Genomic DNA, 26,832 nt, shown 5'->3' on the forward strand with positions numbered 1-26,832 from the left:
CCTAGATTGAAGCTCTCTCCTACCCCGGTCTGTTTCTCGCGTTTGCTTTGACAGTGATGTTTATGGCGAGAGCAGCGCATAGCACCATTAGAAATACCAACAGCCTGCGAATCAGCTCTCAACCGGGTCTTCGCTTCTCTTCTGGTCTAAATTCCTGACAGGTGCTGCCTTCCTGTCCCGTATAAAGTGCACTGAAACTGCGCTCAACCGCATGTTTAATGCATGAAGTGACATGAATGTCAAGAATCCGACAGAGAAAGCGTGCACTGGCGAGAGAAAAGAGAGAAAGAAAGTGATGAAAATATGAGCTTCCAGTTCGTTTGGCGTTGCGAAAATCTAATTATATTCAAATTGATTCTGGGACAATGTCATTCTAAATTATGATGTTACGCGTTTCTTGTGAATATTATGACTTGATTGTTTGGTGGAAACCCATTTCACACCGACTGATTTTTCCGATCATCCGACCTTCATCGCATGCCATGAGAACCAATAGAATGCAAATGCTTTGAATATGAAAAGCGTCGTCTAATTCGTAAAAATAGATTGATCCACTCGAGGGAATTTTTACTGAAATGTGAATAGAATTGTTCACGTGAATATCTATGAGTAAACTCTAAAAATTGTTTGAAGTCAGCAATGGAATTGCGTCCAAGTGATATTGAAAAACTAGTGTATAAAACATTTGAAATTAATATTTCCTTCTCAATTAAGTACAAGTATTCGCCAATGTGACCTCTGAATCTGTATCTATTACTTTATTTCGTCTACACTTCTTACAATCTTCTACATTTTATTGTTGCATGAGTTTGGTTTCAATAGTTTTTAAGCTTGTGATCCATTGTCAAATTGTCACTATCAATTGAATAAATCTGAAACAAAGGCTTGCCGTATTATTGTCACCTCTTATAGTTATTTGGAATGTGGAATATTACACTTTCATCTTTCAAGAATGTACGATATGAAGACCTCCTTTTACTATTTGTAGCATCTATGTACGGACATAGAGAAACAATAGCTTAAGCTATTATTTTATTATTGACTATTCATGATGAGATTACGTTTCCAAAAACGAAATATTCCACATAAAGTACTGGGAAATAAGAAACATGTTGTCTTTTAGTAATGCATTACATTTCGATGGCTTGAAATAGTCGTTAATCCAATTGGAAGAAATCATAGCAAAAAACAGCTTTCGAAATACACAACTGAAAGGTCCACAATGAACGAACTCGCCGTGAACAGGATCTAGATGAACGTATCTCCTGTATAATATTTATGAATTAATTTTCCACAAAGAAATCTTGAATTATTTGGTCTGAATGGAACAACTCTGTTCTGCACCAGTGACTGTATAGTGGACCTAATGAATGAGTTCGACCTTGAAAGTCCGCTCTATGACTTCACCTGGGAAATACCGGACGGATTGAATATTCATTTTATTGAAATCTTTGTTTGATTCTATCACAACTGGCGATCTCGCTACAAGCGTCACTGCAGGACTGTGGTCTCGAAATGTAAATTATCTATGAATTGAAGATGAGCGACGTTATGATTTCATCACTTCAAATGTCAAAGTTGTGTTGATTCTCATCGTAATGGAGGAAATCATTGTAATACATGTTAATTCATGTTGATTCAATTACTGATATCCGTCCCACCATTCTCTACAGTTTTGATACTTGAATTGTGATACTATAACTTATTTAGTGTGAGAATTACTTTGGAATCACAGTTAAACCATCCGAAATAAGATTTATTGAGCAACTTTTTTTCGGACATGTTATTCATTATCAAAGTTTGGGAACAGAATAGTTTTGCCTGTTGTTCTTTCCCGATCATATTTATATGATTTGTAATTGTATCCACAGAAAATAAATAATAATAACTTCAGTCCCTCATTGAACTCAATATTTCACACATGATATTGGTTAAAATCCAATCCATTAGCCATTCATAACAAAACTTTCTGTTATGTGCAGACTATATGGTTCAATGCACTTTCACATTATTCAGCAACTATACAGGGAACTTTAGTTTCATTGCTGTATTTCGCGGTTGAATTTCCTCAGAGTCGATACTAACTTTTGTTTTATTGGAGCGCACTTTGATCAACGACTTATGCATCAATGCACTTCTCTGAAAGTGATCGACAACATTTTGTATTGAGTTGTTGGATAGGGGTGGATGCTAGAAAGACCAGACAAGTCTCTTCCAGAGCATATAAAACAAAATGTAATTCATAAGGGGTATTCACAATGTTGTTTTAGCCAGCTAAAATGCTATTTGATAACTTTGGATTGTGAACGCCCCATCTAAAACCATCTGCTATTAGCTAACTGCAATAGCGGTCCAAGCGGATAATTTGTATAATTCAAAGTTCATAACCTCACTTTTGCTACCAAATATGACAAAAAAAATATGGCCGACGTTTTAACAGAGTTAGCTAGAGTTAGCGGACTCAAACCTGCGCTATCTGCTATCTCGTCTGCTATTTTTTTTCTAATTTACTACTATAGCATTGAGTTAACACAAACTTAGCAAATAGCAAGAGTTATCGAATAGCTCGACTTAGCCAGCTAACTCCAACATTGTGAATACCCCTATACATTACTATCATATATACTCTCAAACTAATACATATTCACCTGTCTCTTCAGTTGAGCATACATACTCTTAAACTAATACATATTCTCCTGTCTCTTCAGTTGAGGATGAACCTGCCCTCAACAATATTATGTTGACTTGATTACTTTTTAAGGTGTTGGTGGATAGGGATGGATAAAATGATACTATAATACTCAGAAACACCAGGTCTCTTCAGTGGAGGATGAAGCTGCCCTCAATAACAATGTGTCAACTCGATAGCTTCTATTATTAGCCAAGATCATGTTTCAAATGGGCGAATTTCCGTTTCTGGAAACAGAACCTGTGGAGCGTTTAAGCGCCATTGAACAGTTGAGAGCCTGTGTCAAGTTTTGAAGGATCCAGTTGCTCTGTTTGCTGCTATACTGGCTGGCGGGAATCGATCGTGTCCGGGGCTTATTGCGATCCTTCTCCCCTATCAAGAGCCAAGCTCAACCTATTCCTTCCATTAACTGGAGTGTTCTTCTTCTTCACGTCTCGTTAGACGACTTGATTGTTCTGTCAAATCGGAAACTTTTTCCCTGCTACTCATCCCATCTCTGTCCGTAAACCCACACAAAAAGTGTACTCTTATGAACGCTCGATTCCCCAAATTGAGTGTTTCTTCTCGTAAGCCCTGAATGAATGGATGATCTTGTAAACCGTTTGTTGGTTTCTTATTTCATGGGAAATGATCCGGAGAGGAAATGAAGAACGTTGGAAATTACGTTTGCAGTAAAGTTGGAGAGTTTACCTTCAAAGTTGGCAGTGGTAGCTCGCACAGTATTCTATAGATTCAATTTTGCTGTAAATCTTCTGAAAGGAAATATTATTCCAACTGAATATTCATTTCAGTCCCCCACTTCATGAATGCAAGTTGTGGAGAGAGTTTGATAAATCATTGAATACTTCAGAGAAGATTCCTGCTGGGAATATAGAAATACAGAAGTAGAAGAACTTATCGCTCTGGGAATAGAATATTCATTCTCCCCCAGTGAATTCCACACTCGCAAATTCAGGAAACTATCCATACAATTTATTAAGATAGAACGTTATTATAAAGTCAATCAATTTATTAATCCTGTTCATTGGTCATTTTTATATACAGTGAGATTTTGAGTTGACCACCGCTTGATGTTTCTAAAGATCATCTGATGGAAATCAATTTTTGGATTTCCTTTTTCAAATTGGTCTGAACAGTATTTGGAATTTGATTTACGAAAGTTCAGTGATATTATTGTTCTTTGCCATTTTATTTTGAAAATGAATTTTCAAAATTCAAACTGAAACATATTTTCTTATTCGAATTTCCTTCGAAAAATGGAAGGGCTGATCCAAACTGAAAAATCCAAGCTCTTTATATCCTTTCTTAGGATCCAGTATTTTTACCAGGAACAAAAAGATAAGAAAACAACTTAACGTCTCTTTTATAAATGAAAATATATCTCAGAGAGTAGGGTTAAATGGTACCAGCATGTGAATAGGATAGAGAAAGTCAGGCTACCAAAATTTTTGCTCAACTACAAGTCAGTAGGCAAGAGAGACCGAGGCTGTCCAAGGAAAAGATGGCAGATATGAGGTTTGGAACAGGCAGAATTGCCTAAACCCTGAACAAAGAACAAAACGATCAATTGTGATTGGAACAGAAAGATCAATAATAAATTGTGAACTAGTTTTGCAAATTGATCAGTATTGCTCCACCCAAATTACAATAGATTGGCAATGATTTATAATGGATGCAAACGACTTGATATTATCAAAACCATTGCTTTATATAAACAATTCGAGACTCTGGTTTTGGTTGTTACACCGTTATCAATCTCAAGTAAACTGAAATTTTGAACATTGCAGACTATTTAGTTTCGTTGAACCACTACAATTGGCCATTAGCTGTTGACCAATCAAGGTTGAGCTGTACTGTCATTGGCCGAGGGCTAGACTCGCCCAAGTATCCCAAATATGGCCTTGAGAATTGTTGAACAACAACAAATGACAAGTTCTCATGACTCATGACCGACCATATTTGGGTTTGTCTAGTTTCGGCTAATAACAGTAGAGCTCACCAACAGCTAATGATCAATCGTAGGGCTCCACCCACACAAAATATTTTGCTCAATGTTCAAGCTTTCAGTTTACTAGAGATTGATAACGGTGTAACAACTAAAACTAGTACCTCATATTGTTTTATTAAAGTAGTGGATTTGACAATATTAGGTCGTTTGCATTGATTATAAATTATTCGAAATCACTAGGGATTGATAATGGTGTAACAACTAATAACTCAAATTGTTTCAATAAAACAGTGGTGGTTTTAACAATATCTAGACGTTTTCATTCAATATGGGTATCTATCACAACATCACTTTCACAGCATCACAGAAGCTCACGAGTTCATTCAATAAGAATAATAATAATACTGAGGGTGATGCCCACATAAGCTCTTAGGCTTGTGCGTGGGTAATGAGAGGGATGATGATGAGAGATGAAGACTACTTTTTAGGTAGTCGGGAGCGACGTAATATCGTCTCCTCCGAAAGACGGGGTGGCCGTATTTATGTGATTGTGCTGTGATCAAAAACTTTTGACCCTGGTCTAGATTCGAACTCGGGTTTTCTTGATTATTAGACCGGCGCGCTATCACTCACTCCAACGAGCCACCCAAAGCAAAGAAAGCTAAGCTTTCTGTAACCGTAAATTGTAATAATGAATAATTATGTAATGAAGTAATTTAAATATTATTCATTTATCCATTTGTACATTAAAATGATATTTGAAGAGAAAACCAAATCACTTTTCTGATACTTTGATATCATTACTTTGTTTTCCGGTATGGTACTCTATTTCAGTACCTAGAAGATATGGAACTTAATTCTGAACAAAACAGATTAAATCAACGTCAAGCCACTTCATATCTAGAATCAAAGTTAAACTACCGTTCAAACTTAGTTAAGTGAGTAATTTGACCTAGTTCCATCATCCAGATCGTGTCCAACTTATCAGCCGGTCCACAAAGGGTTTTGGTCAGGCAGAAACTTGTGTATAGTCAAATTCAGCCCTGAAGCAGGCATGTAATCTTAACTTATTATTAGATAACGATGCAGTTCTCAAGTTCATTACCGATATGAATAAGTTTAAGTTAATCTACAGTGAACTGAGCTATTGTGATAAAGGGCGAGGCTATATTAGGCGGTTTTTCATGCGTTTTTAGAGTCGACAGGGCAGGAAACTGTTCGATTGGCTCAATGTGCCTAGAATACATCCTAGGTATAATATGTATTGTATAATATGTATACATATTATGTATAAATGTATCGTATTCTATGTACCTTGGATTGGCTGATTGTGTTGGCGTCTTAAAAAAACGCCTGATATAGTCTCGCCCGTATTCTGGTACTCTCGTCAACGCTAGATAGTAATTTTGTAGGCTACATATTATTCATTTTTTGACTGGAGGGTGTGTTTTATCATTATTTATGAATAAATGAGATCGGGCTAATTAGTTTACAGAATTTTAGAACATCTCGTTAATCACATGAAATAACTCAATCTTAGTTATTAGTGAGAATCGTAAAAATCAGTTAGAATTTATTCAGTTTTTGGTGAAGTAACTCAATTTTCACTCAGATTGAGCTATTCCATCATATACCAAATACCTAATAAAAACCTAGTTCTGGAGCCTTCTGGACTTCTTTCAGATAACCTACAAGATGATTGATGGCATTGCTAATCCCAATGAATCTACATAAATAATTGAAGGTTTTGATTGGCGAAAATTTACAGAAAGAACAATTTGAAGAAACTACCTTCTCTTGTAGATCTATGTGTTTCTTCATACATTTTAAAAGGACTCAACTCGTAGTAAAGCAATTATTATTTTGGAAATTACTGAGATATTGCAATTATTCAAATGTTAATGAATTAATTATTATTTAGTTGAATGAATTACTGCATTTAATTTGGATTTTCGTTTAATAATAATCATTATTACTTTGTTTACTGTCCTATCCTATACTATTAAACGCCAATTTCTGTTTATATGTTTAGATGTTCAGATGTTTATTATGTTTGTATTTCACCGGATCTCAAAAACGGCTCTAACGATTCTCACGAAATTCAGAAAATAGTAGGTTTATAATATAAAAATTCGATTGCACTAGGTCTCATCCCTGGGAAAACTTGAGGACATTAGAAGGATAATTATTATTCATCCTTGGAAAAACAGCTGATAATAATTATTTCGTCGTCTATTGATGATGGAAGTGAGTGAGCGAGTTCATGTGTGTGGGACTGTGTCAAAATTATGATTCTGTTGAACTTTTGTAATCATTCAATCAGGTACTTATAGTGCCAGTTGCAAAAAAAAGCCAGGTTATTTACAATCCTGATTAATTCCAGTAGATCCATATTTTGAAATGGACTTCTCTGATTTGGTTCACGTGAAATTAATCAGGATTAAAATTTAACCGGCTTTTGTGGAACCGGGCCTTTGTGTGGGAAATTTTTGCATTCCTCTGGGAATTAATCTCAATTTACTGTGATTAGATAGAACATTTCTGTATGAACTATGAATATTATTATAATTTCTTCTTTCGTAATAAATTGTTAATGCTTTTGTAGTCCAGAGCGAAGCTCGGTCCCTCGATATTCATTTGTTAATCTCCTATCTGTGTGGAAAGGAATACAGTGCGTCATGTGTTTGTTATTTCCTGTCCAGTCGTATAATTTAACTTCTAATGTTAGAGAGGATCATCTTATAAACGAACTCACTTTTCTACTATCTTTCAAGTGATCTTATTGCAGACAAACTCCAGCAATATAAGTCGAAGTATATCTTGGAGTTCTCTTTTAAAAATACATTTGATAAATAGCCTAATAAGAGGATTCTAGAATTGTGAGTCATCTATCAAAGCGATGAAAAGCTATTAAGTTGAGTAAGAGTAAGAATAAGAAGTTGACCGTTACGTGAAAATTGAATGAAGCTAGAATCCATTTCCCATTCCATGCTTTCGTTTCTAAAAGCGGTTGACATTTTGCAAGGTCTGTTTTTACGTTGAAAAGTGACGTTCATAACGTGATTAACTACTGTAAGGCGAAGACATGGTCGTCAATAGGTCGTCCGTCCATCGGTCCTTTTTGCTCCTCTGCGTCCAGCAAATGAAAAGCTGACTGTCCATGGCCCTGACTTTCATCACCCTTGATATTAATGGCCTCTTTTGTCAGTGCCTGCTTTCCCGAGTCATCCATAACCCTAATGCATTCATTGCATTCAACGAAATTACGACTCGCCAAATGGTTTCCTCGAATTCATTTAATTTAGGTGAGTTCAGTTCTGATAAGGCTCGTTTTTCTGGCAGATTCACATCCGTAAAAGTTGAAAGCTTTCCTTGTTGTAAATGAACCGCAACCTGAAATAAACGTTGCGAAAATACTGGGAATGAATTCCGGAATTTTGAATTAGTGTAAGTAATACTCATCAAAGCTGAGAGCTCTCATTGAATGCAACGAGTTCGAATGTATTATGTACTCCAATTCAGTTGATTTTATTCAAATTCTATCATGTGAAGATGCCACGCTATATAGGTTGAAGAGTTGAATTGATATCATCATTTGTAAAGATGTGGCTGGAAGTGTAAAATTCAAATTCCATTTATTCCAACATAATAAAATAAAAAATACATGTAGATCAATGAATGGGGCTTTTCAATATATAAATTTATTTTTCCACATTTCATAATACAATGTCGGGGACCGAGCTTCGCTCTGGAGTACAAAAGCATAAAAAATTTATTACCAAAGAAGAAAATATAATAACATTCATACAGAAATGTTCTATCTAATTACAGTAAATTGAGATTAATTCCCAGATCCCTGAGGAATGCAATAATTTCCCTCACAAAGACCCAGTTGCAGAAAAGCCGGTTAAATTTTTATCCTGATTAACTTCATGTGAACCAAATCAGAGAAGACCATTTCAAAAAGATGGATCTACTGGAATTAATCAGGGTTGAAAATAACCCGGCTTTTTTGCAACCGGCACTAAGTACCTGATTGAATGATTACAAAAGTTCAACAGCTGAGTCATAATTTTGACACAGTCCCATACACATGAACTCGCTCACTCACTTCCATCACTTTTAATGTCCTTCAGCGAATTTTCCCAGGGATGAGTCCTAGTGCAATCGAATCTTTATATTATAAACCTACTATGTTCTGAATTTCGTGAGAATCGTTAGAGCCGTTTTCGAGATCCGGTGAAATACAAACATATAAACATCTAAACATATAAACATAAGTTGCTCGTTTAATAGCATAGTATAATACAAAATGACCTATAGCTATTCAATAGGGCTTATTGAATGTTTAATCATAATAAATCATCAATACACTTTTTATATAAAATACGACTAGACTCGGTCATTTATTCCATTCCAGTGATTTTCTATGATTGGAATCGAAGTATTTTTTTAGACAATCATTGTTAACCATAGGAAATTTCAGTCAATCTTTGATTTACATTAAATAATAGATAATAAAATAAAGATTGCAAATAGCAATTTATTGATTGATTGCAATAAAATAATAATTACAGGCCAATCTATGGAGTTCAATGATCAATTAACCTAGAACAACTATTGTAATAGAATTGCATCGTTGGGATTTGTGTGGAAGTTATAATAGTGAAAGTTTCTGAAATTCCATTCATAGATGGTGCATAACAAGAGACCTGTTGCAGTTAGAAGTATTGAGTGCGAAGAAAGTGAGCAGACTTACGAGGGCCGGATGGCCAAACCATATTCAAATGACCTACTTGTTTATTGTTTGTTTCATCTTTGCCTTTTTGTCCTGTTATATTCTCATTATCATTCCACTAGCTGCACTATTACTCTTACTTCCTCGGCTACTTTTCCTCATATGTTCTTCCTTCCTGCATTCACAATAGTCTAGAAATCTCTTAATAAAAGTACATTACTTTCAAAAGCCAATCACATTTTGTAAAAATGGTCTAGTTTGTAGTAAGTTTTTCTTACTTGTGTGCATTGGACATTTACTGGTCCAATAATGAAGAGCCGAACTCCTCCAAATACCATTTATGAGTTTATCGCTTCCCGGTAGTTCGGAACCCACCTAAAGTTGTAGGTCCACTTATCATCCGTCTCCACGCATTACCATCATTACCCACGCAGAAGCCTAGAGCTCATGTGGAAATCATTCATTCTTTATTCATTTATACAATAATTACATTATCAAAATGATAGGGAGAGGAAAAATAAGGCAACCTTGTGCTATTCCTCTCCCAAATTTAGATAACACATAGTCCGAAATAAGTCTTGAAGCTCTTCAATTCACAAAATGTTCAGTCCTCAAGTATTTTCACCAAGTAGATTTTCAAATTTAGATGCTTCAAAACTAAACATAGAAGAAATATTTCACGTTATTTTTTTCATCCTCAGCAATAACTCCACTTATTTCCAATTCTGCTAATCCTGTGTTCAATTATTTCTTCTGAAAAATACAATTACAATACTTTTTTACCTAGATTGAACTAAGTAGTATATTGTATATTTTTACCACTATCACATTTATTACTAAATACATTCTTCTTTTCTAGAGCATTCATAAATCTTTACATTAATTAATAAAAACAATATACAAACTTGTAGTACCCTTTATTATTAAAAACTTTAAAATATTTCAACGACTAGTTTCTAATAATAAAGAATTCTACAAGTTTGTATATTGTTTTTATTCATTTGTACAAAATTAGCCCATTTAAGTGAAGTGTTTTTATCTTTACATGAATATCGTGAGTATTTTTTGGCAGGCGATTCACGTAGACCTACACAATTGACAAAATATCTATAGATTTATGATCAAATAAATAATTATCTGTGTATATTTCACATTGTATTGAGTCAGAGTTGTGCTCAAGATGTTTTCAGAAGCCTGAAAAGTTATTACTAAAATACATTTTTCTTCTCTAGAGAATTCATAAATCTTCACATGAATATCGTGAGTCTTTTTTGGCAAGCGAATTACGTAGGTACACAATTAACAAAATATCTATAGATTTATGATCAAATATCTGTCTATATTTCACATTGTATTGAGTCAGAGTTGCACTCGAGATGTTTTCAGAAGCCTGAAAAGTGCTCTCATTCATCTTTTCTTCGCAGGAGAATAGCAGCGAGATTGGCCAGCCACAAAAACTCCATCGCGTGCGTGTGAAATCATTCTCCTTTCTCCTTCCTCCTTCCTCTCCTCTTCGTTTCCTCCTCGCTTCCTTGTCCTTGTCGTATTAAATTACTTTTGTTCAATCTTTTTTCATCGTGAGCAAAAGTGAAAGACTTTCGTTGTCGTCATTCGGTTACAAAATAAGGAAAGCGCTCCAAATTAATATTACATTATTGGATGCTTTGTTGGCGGACCATTCATTCTTGTCGCTTCCAGCTCAGAACTCACTTTCCTTCCGCCTCAGTGGCTTGTTTTGGCATTGTCGAATCTAGATGATTTCTGAAAAAGAATGGTATTGTGCATCAGTAAGACTTGCACAAAATACTCATGTTGAGTGCTGTCGTATTGCACCCCCTACTCCCGTCCATCATGGGTTTTCGTTTTCCCACATATTTCATTTCATTTCACAATTATTACAACATTAAAATAATGATTGGGAGGGAATCAACAGGATAAACCCAAAACTGTTTCTCTCCTAATTTTGATAAAAATGGTCCAAATGAGGTTATAAAAACACTTATTATAATGATCACCCATTTTTATTATTAACCCATTATACTGTGCTAATCAGAAAGTTGAAATTATATTAAACGGGTTCTTTCCAAACAATTCCAAGTAGTGAGTTAGATGCATTTTTAGTGGTTGTAATCAGTAAGAAAATGCTATTCCTATGTGATTATAAATGCTTATTTGTTGAAAACAAAATTCAGCTGCAATGTATATTGCATAAATTTTGTGACTTCTCAAATTCTCATGTCTCTTACTATATTTCCTTCTTCCTTGTTGCTTGGAGTTTGTATTCTGCCTTTCTCCCTTACCCTTTTCGCGAAATCTCTTTATTTCAACAAAAACTTTACTTATCTTGATGCTATAAATCAATCTTATGGAAGGGATAATCCCCTGTTTATGCCTAATGAAGCACGTAAATCGTCAACTATAGAGTAGTAGCAAAACTAAAAATCTTATTAGTTTTCCATTCACTAATGAATATAATATTCTATCAACAAATGAATAGAATTGACATTAATTTATCGTTGTTCCAAGCTGTTACAAAACCAAATGCTGGCTCTTATTTTAAAGACTTGTAGCCTACCTGTAATAATGCGTTAGTAGATATTTGTTTTATGAATTACCTGTTTATAATAATGCAAAATTTATTCATAATTTAATTTCAAGTAATAGTCGCTCTCTACAGCCCGATTTTACAAAAATTAAAACTAGGTTTGAGCTTCAGTTGGTTCCAAACCAACGAAAAAACTTGTAGGTGCGTACAGAGTTACGCGCCGCGAACAAGAGCAATTCACTTTTAATCAGCTGATGCCAAGCTTTTTATATCTGTACTAGCCGTCAGGCTCGCTTCGCTCGCCATATCCGTCTAGCAGGAGGCTCCGCCCCCTGGACCCCTGACTGGATCGTCCAAGAATGAGATCAGCAGGCTCGCTTCGCTCGCCTGCATTTTCCATTTGAGCATTTTTATCATATGTTAGGACAATCCAGTCGGGGGTCCAGACTAAACGTCTGGCTAAACGGATATGGCGAGCGAAGCGAGCCTGACGGCTAGTAATATAATATTCCCGGGATTGAAGTAGCAGTGCCCAATCAATTTTTCCGCGATAAATGCATTCAAATCTTCAACTTGGTGCCAACCTAACAAAGTCAACTCAACTTAATGCCAAGCTGACAAAATTATTAAATTTAGTTGCCAGTTAACAACTGTTTCGAAGAGGAACTCTATCCAGATTATAGTTCTATAGTAACATATGATATGAAAATTTCAATTATAATTAAGAGATTGGGAGAAAAAGAATATACATGCTAAAATACGAACTTTAAACCCTTAAAAACAACCCTTAGAGTTAAAATATTGCCAAAAGATTTCTTAGTGCGCCTCTAAAGGGCCAACTGAACATACCTACCAAATTTGAACGTTTTTGGTCCGGTAGATTTCTAGTTATGCGAGTGAGTGAGTGAGTGAGTGAGTGAGTGAGTGAGTGAGTCAGTCAGTCAGTCAGTCAGTGAGTGAGTGCCATTTCGCTTTTATATATATATAGATATTTATCTTACCGTTTCTGTAAAAGTACAGATATAATCAGCCTATTAAAAGTGAATGGCTCATGTTCGCGGCGCGTATATCTGTACGCACCTTAAGATGTGTACATACCCGTACATACGCCACAAACCCGCGCATTTCACTTCCCATTAGCTGATGCTATTCTTATTATATCAGTTTTTGTACAGCGACAGTAAGATACGTCTATAATAATCCTAGCGTCAGGTAATGAAAACTGAAATGTGCATGTTCGTGGCGCATAAGTCTGTACCCCTACACAAAACAAGAGGAAACTTATGCTAATTAGACATTGTTTTAATCTATGACAAATCCAATTCAAAATCATCTGACTAGATCCAAACTGCCGCTCAAACTTGGTTTAGTTTTTTGTGAAATCGGACCTATGAGTTCTCCAGACTTTTATTGACTATCGTTAGTATTCTTGAAATATTTTTTTATTTGTTTTACCATCTTTTAATTTTATTTATTCAACTGTTTTGCAGTGTCCCGAGCACGGCGTGAACCGGTTGGCCGATCGACTGCTGCTGTTCCGTCATGACTACTCATCACCCAACATCCTCCATCTCGTTTACTCCGCTTCCGAAGTTACAGATGAAACGCTCATCGAAATCATCCTGACAGGTCCGTACTCCGTATATTGACAGCAAATGTTGTTACTCTTATCAATTTATTCAATGTCAGCCAATTTATTCAATGTCAGCTCGAGTTAGGAGATTCGTTGGTCTACTGATTGAATTCCTATCAGAACGTATTTCTGGAATCGGAATTACTTGACGTGCGTACAAGATTGAAGCAGAACTTACGTGAAGGATGAGGATTAGATTGAGTAGTATTGATGAATTTTCATTCCACTCATCTCATTTACACATGCACAACATTTTGAAGAAGAGCATATTGAAAGATTGAATGAAAGGATGATCGAAAAGTCACGCAACCCATGTCATAACTGCCTCATTTTTTAGCCTAATTCTTTTTTCGAAACTTGTATTCATCAAAATTTGTGAGAAAGACAGTTCTGGGCTATGCCTGTTGTCTTTTCTCAATATTATTATATTGTAATAATTGTTTGCTAATATCAATTGAATAAATAAAAAACATTTTGAGGTTTGGGAGCTTGTCTTCTGATCATCCTATTTACAACACTAATACAGTATATCAGAACTACGTACATTCAATGTATCTTGGATTTTTTCGTCAGTTCGATCTTTTTTGTAAAACTTGATTATTATTCGTTCAATAATTATATTTTTATAATTCAATGCACATCTTGTTGCAAAGGATGCTCATAGAATTATGTAGAAAATATTTACATATAGAAGGATTGAGGATTTATGTATAGGATGTCATTTATTCTGGAAACTTGAAAATCAATAAATGTTAAACATTGTTCCCTTCTTATATGAAAACAGAAAAATTAAATAATATACATTATAGTCCGTACAAATTTTCTTCAGACTTGGAGGTATATGCTGCGCAGAGAAATGGAGGGAGATCAGCCAATTACAGTGATTAATAGAGTGGTAGGTAGAAGAGCAGTTGCCAATTTGTCAGTCGTCTGACTGCTTTCAGACAGGAAACTTCGCATGTGCAGCATGAGCATGTATGTTTTCTGTGCTGCGCAGGTTCATCCCAAGTAAGAAGTAATTTTGCACAGAGTATAGATGTGACATCTTCAAAGAATAAGTTGATTCCCAATGTTATTCATGAATGTAATTATTGTAGTCAAAATTATTCTCATGTAATGTGTAACTTGCCGAAATTAATTTTAAGTCGGGAAATTAATTGTAAACTACGAAAAATTATTAGTTAACTAAGATGAAAATGAGGCTAATGATTTATAGCGGTCTTCTTCTAATTTGCTGTCTATGAAACTACCAAATCCTAGAAGTCTATAAAGAAATTCAATTTGATTCAAACTAAGTTTATGTATTTCACTGCCATACTGTCATTTATAGAATATAAAAGTATTGTCTCTTTCTGTATAGGGCTACTTGTAATATAAATAGAAATAAAAATCTCAGTAGGCCTACCCTTTTTTGAATTATTTTATCACAACATGTTTCGGACATTCATGCCATTTCAAGTGATTTGAAGTAAAAAAAATCTATTTAAAAAGTGATTTTTTTACTTCAAATCACTTGAAAATGGCATGAATGTTGAAACATTTTGTAATAAAATTATTCAAAAAAGCGTTCTGAGATTTTTATTTTTATTTAGTATAAAAATAGTATCTTTCAAGTAGTGCACTTAAAATCAAACTTGAATCATAGTTCTCTATTACATATTTACAACGTGTATTAAAGTTGTATTGCTATTCATGAAGAATATGTAGTAAAGAATTTGACTATTAAACTTACTCATAGAATATCATTTATTGAGGAAATTTGAAAATCAATCAATGTTAAGTGACCAACGTGATTGGTCAACGTGATTCTAGTGACCAACGTGATTGGTCACTAGAGTAGCTGATTATTCTGATTCCTGTATGGGTCTATTATATTATTTTGATAGATTAATAAGTAACATTCATTAGAAATAATGAAAAAATGTTACTTCCATAATTTATAATGACTTCAGGTTATTGCTCGTTTCAAACGACGTTTTGCTCAAAGATGTCACACCTCACACCTAGATGTCATTTTCATTTTTCTCCAATTCTGTATTTCTAAAAAAGACTGACGAAAGCAAAAAATGAATGTGTTTGTTGTGAATTGCAGCTCAAATCCCAGCTGAGGAGACAGTGCCTATTCGACCTCACACACTGGTCGTCCACTCCTACAAAGCGCCAACTTTCTGTGATTTTTGTGGTGAAATGCTCTTTGGACTTGTACGTCAGGGATTAAAGTGTGAAGGTGAGTCGAGCTTTCAACAAACTTGCAGCTTTTTGATGTTGAATTTTCTTGGAAAAGCGTTCCCTGTTCCATCCTCGGTAATACAGTTTTGTAAAATTCACGTGTATTGTTCTTTGTTTCAAAATAGCTCTTTTGACATGAGATGAAAATCTGTTTTTATCCTTTTACATCTATTTGTTTCGAATAACGCTAGAGTTTTCATTTTCAAAGTATTTTCCTCTTCATAAGTCCTCTCTCACAAAAAGTACAGTGTTCATTTCGCGTTGTTGAAATTTCCTCTTTTATCAATTTATACTATGGACTCTTTCAAAGAATACTCCAGTTATCACTTGATAACTAATAAATGCAAGATTAAATTTTAATTATTCATTACTTGAAGTAATCAGCAATCTATGTGTAATGGAAAAGTTCAATTACCGTACATTAAAAATGAATGGGAGTGATATATTATTCCTTTTATTCAGAAGAGTGAGTGAATGGTTCTAAAATATTCAATTGCCAAATGCTATAATCATCAACAAAATATCTATGTGCAGTGGGAAACTTGAAATTTCATTAAAACATGAATGGACCTTTCATACTTTTTACTTTCAGAGTTCTGTGAAGTAGTATTAAGATATTCAATTCTGAAACGCGTTTCCTATCACATGACAAGAGATTCTCCATGCATGTATATTCCATCAAATAGATTGAACATCTTGTTTAAAAACCGTAATCCATTAGTTTTTCGCTGCAAGGTTTTATTTATCTTGGAAATTGAACATATTTATCTCAATTTCTGGCTTCTTCTGCTATTAAAAAAATCGACATAAAAGTCCTAGTAATACAGGGACCGGAATATTAATCTGACGATTTTTTAGTAATTGTTATGTTTGAACCACTGTCATTGAAAAGGCGGGATTGTTGTACATCGACAGGTCTATTGTTGCCATTTCAGTAGCCAGTATGTCGTGGTCAAGTGAACATCAAGCATTTGTGATTGAAGCTTATTTTTAAAATAATGACTCAGTTATTTAACACAGCGTTTATGTCACAGACATTTCAATAATTTAAATCGACACGTGCCTGTTCCCAGTAGGAATACGATCTTGTTGTGGGTTAAGAATTTCAGGAACACGTTGTCCGCTTTAAAAACGAAACCAATAGGACGAAAACGAACCGTGAGAACGCCTGAAAAACGCCCGAGTAGCTGTTACACGGTCTCCACGACGTACAGTAGCGAAACATGCTGTTATGCTAGCCATTTCTGATCGAAATGTACGACGAATTCTTCATTCCGAACTAAAATTCCATCCGTATAAGATAATGTTAGTGCAACAACTTAATGCGAATTATTGGGCACATTGCAAAGCCGCTTGCAAGATCATTATCGAAAATGTCCACCAGGATACCGTTATTCTTTCAAGTGACGAGGAACATTTTCATTTTTCGGGATTTGTGAATAAACAAAATTACCATTATTGAGCAGCCAATAATCCACAGAACTAAAGGAAGTCATTCAACGAGAAATTGAAGCAATTCCACAAGTGATGATTGAGCGAGCAATGGCAAATTTTAGAATTAGGTCAAGTGAGTGCGTGAAAAGTAACGGAAATCATTTGGATAACATAATCTACAAATAAAAAACTTTGCGAGTAATCTATGTAATTCACTATAAATTGCAAAATTTCATCTTTAATTTGATATATTATATGATTTAATTGTATGAAACACACTTTATTCATTTATTCGTGGACAGAATCACAAATCATATAAATATGATTAGGAAGGAACAACAGGCTTGGCCCAAATCTATTCCATTCCCAAATTTTGATAAATTAATAAAATGTCCAAAAAATAAGTTATGTTTCTACTGTAAAACGTTCAAGTTTACTTTAGTTTTAGTTTGATTCACTTTAGTTATTATCCCTCAAAAATCGTCAGGATTTTATGCCTGGCCCTGTATATAAATGAAAAATATGAATCCAAGTACCCTTTTCAAACTTGTTTACTAACAAGTAAAGTTGAGGGTAAACAATTTTAAAAAGGGTACTTAGGTTTCTATTTATTTATTTATATATATATATATATATATTATATATATATATATATATATTATATATATATATATACGTGAATTAATTATTCATAAAGTCACTCTATGCACATTCACAGTTGCAGAACATTCCAGAACATTTGTAGTCTGTAGTCCAGAGCAATTGAACATAGTGTAAATTTACAGGCTCGTATGCAACAGGCCACTGAAATAAGTTGCAAATTCTAAATCTGAAGAGCAGGAGTCGGATTTGATTTTATGAATATTATTGTATTCCTAAATGTAATCCATGAATGTTATCTCAGCGTTAAAGCCGACCTATAACATTCATTCTAGCTTTATTTTGGCGTTGAACCGTGAAAAAATGAACAGAAGTCAGGTGCACAACCTTAAGCTGCTGAAAAGTTGGATGCATTTTGAGTTTGACAATAACATTGAAAGTCCAGGGGAAAGAGAATATAAATAGCTATTCACAATCCGCTATTAGTGGTTTTGCGACCGTGCCTTGTTCCTAATCCGCTTTGGCAAATAACATGAGGCAAAATGGCCGCTGGAGGCGGCGGAGGCAACGGCGGGGGCGGCATCCGATCTAAGTGCCTTCTTCAGTTATCTGCAACTAGTCTATAGTCAGATTCATTTTAAACTGTCTGCACTGGAATCAAATAGATGTTATTCATGAGAAATTCTGTTAGTAAATCACACTCTGGCCGTCTGCCTCTTGAAAGCGCAAACAGATGACAGCTCTGCGGCTCAGAGCCCCGACTGACAAATGAACCGAATTCCAGCTCAGCGCAAGGGTTAGAAATGCTTTATCACACCCATTGTTACTTGGTTTACTTTGGCATTTTTACTGTAGAACTGAAGGAGAGTTGGGTACTAGAATATCTTGATAAATGTGATTCTATGGATTGTAGGTTGGATAGTATGGGAGAAATCGGTGAGCAAGATCTAGCTACATAATAATTTCAGAGAATAGCCGTATAGTTTGTTTATACAATGATAATATAAATAATATAACATAAAGTGAATAGCAGCAAAGATCTAGAATTCGGTTGATTATCGATTCATAAAACACCGTACTATCAGTTCAATTGAATTGAGTGTATATATAGAGTATAAATTTCAGAAAAATGTCAAGACAGATGAATAAATTTTCCCTTTAAAAATGGAAATAAATCTATTTCTCATAGATTTTCACTATTTATCTCTATCACTGAACACTGATTTTGAATAAACTAGCTCTGGTATTTCCACATTATCTTTGCTGGAAATAAATTAGCTGGAACACAGGAAAAATTACAGAATTCAATTTAATAATGAAAGAGTAGTTGCTCAATTCGTTCGTTTTCCAAGTTTGGTTTTATTATTGTTGAGTTTTATGAATTTGCTCGGAACTTCTGAATGTCATTCGCAAGATTTGTTATTGATCGGATAAAAAGTATTCTTCATTCAAAAATTGTATTGTTCGCATTGAAGCTTCTTGCTATTCCTGATGATAGTTCTACATATATTCTGTGAAATGTTAAAAATCTAAAGTTAAAGAAATTACATGTTGTACAAATAAATATACTGTAACAAAAATTGATTTGTTAAATAAAACTATGCATCAAAATTTGAGGAATTTTGATTATCAAATTGAATTTAATTCATGATAGAATCTTGAAAGGAGCATCACTAAAAATCATTTATTTGATTTTGTGATATAGTGTGAATATATGGAATGAAATGAATATCATCAGAAGAATGATGAAGGATATCGAAGTATAAAGTAAAAAATTATACCCCACTCTATCCTCCTTAGATACTATAATAGCTCCCAATTTATAATCGGAACTTTGTACCAAGATTTTTGAACCAAGTAACTCTAGATTTATAAAAATCAAGTTATCAGACAAACGATTCCCTGGAAAAATTGACAAGGAGCTTTATTTGGAGTGTTAGAAATGCTGCATTGCTGAATAGAAGAGACGCGTGACTAGAAAGAAGATGTGAATCGAGCTGTGGATAAAACGCAAAGAATACGTGGATATATTTTGGCAGAATTGGGTGACAAATGAAGGCGTATTGAGGGGAATAAAATATGAGGTGAAGATATCATACATCACTAGAAAATGTGGGGAAAGTGGATGGGAGGTCGTTATGAGGCGGAGTATTCGTTATCTGTGTATATAATGGTGTCACTCTCTTATAGGTTCTTGGTTTATTTGAGGAGAGACCCGTTCGAACGGCCACATAATCCTGCTAGATCAGTTCACTTAAATTATATATTATCTCGAGTTCTTCTGAATTCCCACATATACCTAAGTATCAGTGCAATGAAAATATATTATCCTCATGAGTTCTAATGGAATTATTTGCACTCAGCATTACAATGCTAGTATGAATAGTCCTATTGGAACTCTTACAAATTATATTTTCACTGTACCGGACGCGGACACTGATTCTGATGTGTGAGAAAACAACTTTTAGATTTATGAAACTGAAGAGATATAAGTATTCCGTTCGGAAATTGTACATTTCAAGTGTTTGTGTTTTGTTTCAATGTGGAAATAGTGAAGAATTGGAAAGTCACACATAACGTTTATATGGACAATTTATTTTATGAAATTGGGATGAAAAGAAGTTTTGGACTATAGTCTGTTTCTTTGTTCTTAAGCTGATTGTAAATGATAAATAAATAAATTATTAGTTAATGAAATAAAATTGAAAAACCTCTAATGATTCTATGTATTACATAATAAATCAATCAAATCAAAATCAAATCAAAATTTATTTCCATAAAAACACTTTACAAAACAAAAATTAACTAATAATTTACGGAAAAATAGCACCCGCAAAGAAAAATCTGAGCGCGGAGTGCGAGTTGTGCTTATTTTTTACAATGATGAAAAATACAATACCGTAAATTTTTTGAGTATATTAATTATAAAAACAGAACCAGAAGTAACAATGGCATATCACAATGATAATCTTCTTGTAGCATAAACCTGAGTCACAATGATATAACTTCTACATTAAAAACAACATATATATATATATATATAACAATAGTGAAGCAGTAGACATTACATAACAATAATCGACCTTGTAGGGGGAATTTATTGTAAAAATGTAGGGATATACTCTCCCTTTATTATTTTCCCTCATTTATTTTATTTTTATTTCTGATGGTGATCTGCAGAAACCCTAAAACTCTATTTGTTTTTGTATACTGTATTTATTTTCTATCATGAAATAATATTTCCTGTTTTCATAAAATTTTCTAGATTGAAGAAAATGTAAATCAATATGATAACAGCAAATACACTGAAGTTTAGATGATTTATTCTCGTATTTATTTTTTTTCCCGGATTGAAATTCAGCTCAATTTATAAAAAACAGTTATTCATTTATTTAAATTTTTTATTCTTCAAGAATGCAGCTCACTTTTTAGTTTGAAGCAAATATTGTTAGATAGGGTTACTGTTTTAAGGATTACAATATAGTATTTGCTTTCAACCAATCATCAAATTCTCTAGTGTGATATTTTTTGCAGCTCATCTCTACTATTCTCATTGGAACTAAACGCATAATTTTATTCATTCTGTATTTGAATTGTTTCCTGCATACATCTAAGTCTACCCTTTGCTGGTTTATCGTTATGTCTCGTAGGTTGTATGGTGTATCTCGTATTTCTAGTCTGAAATTACTTTTGTATGCATATTGGATAATATTTTTACTATATAATTCCCTAACAGTAAGTACTCCCAATTCCCGAAAAAGCTCACTACTTGGATAGAGTCTAGGGTTTACCCAAAGCTGCCCTTATTATGTGCTTCTGCATTACAAAAATTTTGTTTATATGACAGCCCGCGGCTCCCCCCCACGCCAGAATCCCATACTGTAGAATAGATTGTACATACGCTATATAGATTAATTTAGTTATTTCTATGTCATTTATCAAATTGATTTTGTAGAATCTGAAAATGAGGTATTTCAATTTTTTGCATTTGTCATCAATATGATAATTCCATCTAAGATGAGAATCAATTATAACACCCAGATACCTAGCATGGTCCACCTTATCAATCATTGGGCACTGACAATGATCCAGCGCAGCAGGCAAATTGCATGATGCATCATGAATTTGCAATCTTAAATTTGTTGGTTGTGATCCGGCAGTAGGGGAAAAAGCTATGAATGAACTTTTTTTATGGTTCAATGTGAGTGTATGGATATCCAACCATGTCTTGACCGTCTTCAATCCTTTCATTGCCAAATCTCTCACCTCCTCCCATGTAGAACCCGAGAAAGTCACAATGGTATCATCAGCAAATGAAATAATTGTTCTATTTTCAGAATTAAGTTTGAGCAAATCATTCATATACACCAGGAACAATATTGGAGATAACACAGTTCCCTGGGGTACCCCATATTCCGACAAATGCACCTGATCAGACTTGCTTCCTATTGATATGATTTGTGTTCTGTCTTTTAGGTAGTGTTTGAACAAATCTAATGCCTTGCCACGAATTCCTATATTTTTCAGTTTGTTCAACAAATTTTGTGTGGAATTGTGTCGAAAGCCTTTGCCAGGTCCAGCAGCACTGTAAGAGTTTTTTTATTGTTATTAAAGTTATCTGTCACTATGTCTACCAGGTGTAATATAGCATCTTGTGTACTCTTGCCGGTTTGGAAGCCATACTGATTTTTATGTATAATATTGAATTTATCTAGGTATTCTACAATTCTTGTTTTTATTATTTTCTCCATTACCTTAGACAGGCTACTAAGTAGGCTAATCGGTCGATAATTACTAGGATCATTTTTAATTCCACCCTTGTGAAGAGGTACGACTCTAGCAATTTTGAACTCCTCTGGAAGTATCCCTGTTCAAAACACTTATTTATTATGAAGGACAATGGACTAGCAATGAAACTGGATATATTTTTCAAACAAAAATTACTTATATTGTCAATACCAGTGAAGAGCTATTTTTTAATGTACATATTGTTTTAATTACCTCACATTCATTTGTTGGAAACCAGAAAAAAGACTTTGGTGAGTTGACAATTGTTTCAGGGAAATGAATATCAATATTGGAGTTTCTTATCTTTTCTGCATGCGACTTGCCAACCTCTGCAAAATAATCATTCAAGACACTAGGTTCAATGTTTACATCAGTGGTTTTCTTTTCTTTGTCCAACAGCTCATCTATACAATTCCAGAGTTTCTTGCTGTTTGTTTTATTTTGTGTTATCTTGTTTTTAAAATAGTTCTGCTTAGCCTGCTTTATAAGATTTCTCAATACGTTTCTATATCTAGTGTATTGCAATTTCAAGTCAAGATTATTAGGTTGTTTTGTCAGTTTTTTATACATTCCATCTCTAGTTCTTATACAGTTTACTAAGTTTGCAGTAATCCAGTTTTTTAAAGGTTTTTGTCTGTGGTTCAATTTTATTTTTGTTTTTGAATTATTGATATGATTATTTAATTTGTTGATGAAATTAGGTGTCAAGTTTTGCAGGTTATTACAATCAAATATATCCTGCCAAGATTCAGTTTGCAGATTTGTAATAAGTTTTGAGTAGTCTATTTTTTCAGTATACTCTCTACAGTTTGTGGGGGCTATATGTATGTGATCTGAGATACCCAGAAAAAGACCAGTCGCACAATGATCAGTGATGCTAGTCTTGAAAATTACACCTACAACATCCTTGTAATTTGACGTTTCGTCTTTATGGAATATGTGATCAAGAGTTGCCACTGATTGATTTTGTACTCGGTTTATTTATATACGATTTTAGACCATTCATATGTAACAGCTACAGTACTCATTCACAGAATTTGTGTTTTGATCGAGGTTAATATTTATGTCACCGGCTAGTATTATGTTTTTTTTATTTTTGAGTTCTTCTAGACATGAGCCAAGATCCTCAACAAACGATTCAACCGATAATGATGGAGGTCTATATATAGCTATCAGTGTGATATTTTCTTTCATCTGTGGTACACTAATTTCAAGAATGATTGAATTTGCAGAAGCAATATCATTGCTTAAAATTTCAGCATTTAGATTATCCTTAATAAACACACAAACTCCATCACATTTATTAAATTTGGCAGGTGAATTTATAACTGAATATCCGTTCAAATTGAAAGAAAACTCGTGCTCATTTGAAGCCCAAGTTTCAGATAGTATAATTAAATGGTAGGAGGTTTTACAGTTTTGAAGGACGAGAGATAATTCATCGAAATTTTTTTTCATACTACGTATATTCATATGTAGGATGTTGAATGAAGTTTTACAAATGTTGTTCAATTTCAGTGACGGACGAAAATCCAACACATCATCATATTCTATTGTGTCGTAGCAGCCATCCTCAATCAATCCTCCGAAATCATTAAACAAAACCATTATTTTTTAGTTTCCAATTTTTAATCCAATTCCTTCTATATTTGAGTGATTATTTTTTATCATGCAAGTGAGAAATGTATCTATTGAGCCAATGTTACTTATGTGTTTTTAAGGAGATGATTTAATAATCTGATTTTAAAGGGAAAATGTATGAAGATGAATATTATAAATTAAAACCCTTTTTTCCTGAATGAAACGGGAAATATGAAATATTAGCTGATCTGTTTTATTTAAAAAGAGAATTAACGCTAGAGAAAATATGAGAAAAATGTATGGAAAACGTTCAACTGGTTTATAAGAGAAAAGTTTTTATGGAAACCTTCAACGTTAAAAATAAAAGATAATTAAGAAAAAAAAACAATAATAAACTTATTAACGGTCACATCAGGTGCGGCCGTGCTATCTCCGCAGTATTGTAACCGTAAAAATTCCTTATCAATATGAGTTGCATATATGTACATTTCCAAATTCCTATGAAAAACTTAGAGTGTTTAATTAGAGAATCCAGATAAAAATATTGAATTCTTATAATGAAAATGATAAGAAACTTTTCAGTCAGATAACTTGAATAAATTGAGACCAACTTAATACAAATAAAAAATAATAAGAAAATTTCAGTATTCAATTAGAGAACCTGGATAGATTAATATTTTTAACAAAATAATAAGGATAACATGAGAAAATATAATAATATAACATTCGAATTCCGGAAGAAACGCTGAAAGAAAAGACAACGCATAAGAGAGCGATAAAACATTGCACTATTACTTTATCTCATTTTCATTATCATTCGACTGTCATTCAGTATTTCGACTTTGCCAAGTCCATCCTAAAAGCAAACTGTTATTTAATCTATATCACAATCTTTGCGATATTCCAACAACTCCACCTGAAACCCCACTTTATCAATATCAGGAAGACAATATAAAAATTGTCAAAAATAATTCTCTGTATTCAGAGCAGTTATGCCGTAGGCCTACCAGTTGATAAGAAAATAAAAGTGTTTTACCTGACAGTTACCAAAAGTTTCAAAGTAGAAAAATACTCTTTTCATATTTTGTGAAAGATAATTAATCATTTCTTACACGTTTATGCTCTCGAACATTCTTATTTTTCCCCAAGAACATTACACATCACATTCGAACGCTAAACCAATATTATTCTGTATTCTTATATTTTAACTATCCTAACATTTAAAGAGAAAAGTTCAATCGATTTTTTTGTATTTTCTTTTTCTTTCTATGATAAGTTACAGTCTTTACTCACTCCTTGCCTCTAAAATCGCCAAGTCCTCGTTATCTCTCAAAACTCTGATCTCGGTGCCATCTTCGCTTTTTAGTTTTATCCTACCGGCACGATCAGCCCACACACGGCGTCCTCCCTTATCACCCAGAAGAGATTTCGCTTTAGCCAACAGTTGCCTTCTCTTTGCTGTTAGGGATAAGTTGAGGTAGATTGGATTTTCATTTTCACCCTCTACGTTTAGGCCGATGTTACGCGTCGAAAAGTGCTTCGTTGCACGCCTGTTCGTCAGTAAAGCGTCCGCATCTCCACGCCGCACAAAACGCACATGTATTGTAGAAGTGGATTGATTTTTCTCCTCGGAAGCCGGTGACAAGCGACGATTGCGTTAGGGTCCAACGTAACGTTAAGCGCCCTTCCGATATCAATAACACGATCAGTAACGTTCTCGTTTTCAAAGTCCGGAACACCAAAAATTTCTACAGAATTCTTTCTACCGTACTGCTCAAGTAGTAATATAAAGAATTGTCTGCTATTTTGGAAATCGTTCTTTGTTAAGGTACTAAAGTCAAGCTTACTTTATCAAATAAACTTCAAATTAATGAGATTTCGCTGCGTAAGCGCTTACTCAAGTAGTACTGTGAATGAACAACAAGTGATTGCTCGCTGTTTTTTTTTGGCTCTTCCTTAACCCATCTTAGTTATAAAGACTGAATTAGTTTTTTCCTATCAAAGTGATAACTGTTGTTGGAACCTGTTACGATTCTGAGATTCTGTTACGATTTGTATTATAGTATATAACCACGTTTAGTTTTGATTCATGTTATAATATTTTGTATTTTTGAATCGCACACACTACTGGCGAATAAGTTTTCACTTATGTCATAGCCACCTCTAATACAAGGCCCTGGCCTACGATATTGCAACGTTGCAGTGTAGGCCTAGAATCTATAACATGATGGTAAAAAAAGATTTTTAAAAAATACCAGCTGATCCTTTTCACCAATCATGTATTAGATTCGAGGCCTACACTGCGACGTTGCAATATCGTAGGCCAGGGCCTTGTATTAGAGGTGGTTATGCTTATGTCAGTAGTGCCTTTTTATATAAATTTATTTATTACTACATACTTATAAAATTATGTATTATTTATAGTATCTAACCCTTCTGTGGATAATTTAACCTATCATAGCTATATAGATTGAATCAGGGATTTGCTTCTGATGGAGAACAGTTGATTTCATTCCACATATTTTAGTGATGTATGATATTTTCATCTCATATTTTATTCCATCTCATATTTCATTTTTCATCCAATACTGCTAGAAAAATTTAAATGGAAAAGACTAAGAAATTGTCACTACAATTCTTTTTCATT

At 33.9% G+C, this 26,832-nt stretch overlaps 1 protein-coding gene across 1 annotated transcript in view; it reads left to right on the forward strand.

The window, feature by feature from the left end:
* LOC111044047 (serine/threonine-protein kinase D3) overlaps positions 1 to 26,832 on the forward strand; it is a 199,283-nt gene that overhangs the window by 134,322 nt on the left and 38,129 nt on the right. The window contains exons 3-4 of the mRNA XM_039427084.1: positions 13,411 to 13,549; positions 15,646 to 15,780. Coding sequence (XP_039283018.1) covers positions 13,411 to 13,549; positions 15,646 to 15,780 — 274 coding nt within the window. The remainder of the gene's footprint in view (positions 1 to 13,410; positions 13,550 to 15,645; positions 15,781 to 26,832) is intronic.

The sequence above is a fragment of the Nilaparvata lugens genome, chromosome 4 (assembly GCF_014356525.2).
Source record: "Nilaparvata lugens isolate BPH chromosome 4, ASM1435652v1, whole genome shotgun sequence".
NCBI classification, from domain to species: Eukaryota; Metazoa; Arthropoda; class Insecta; order Hemiptera; family Delphacidae; genus Nilaparvata; species Nilaparvata lugens.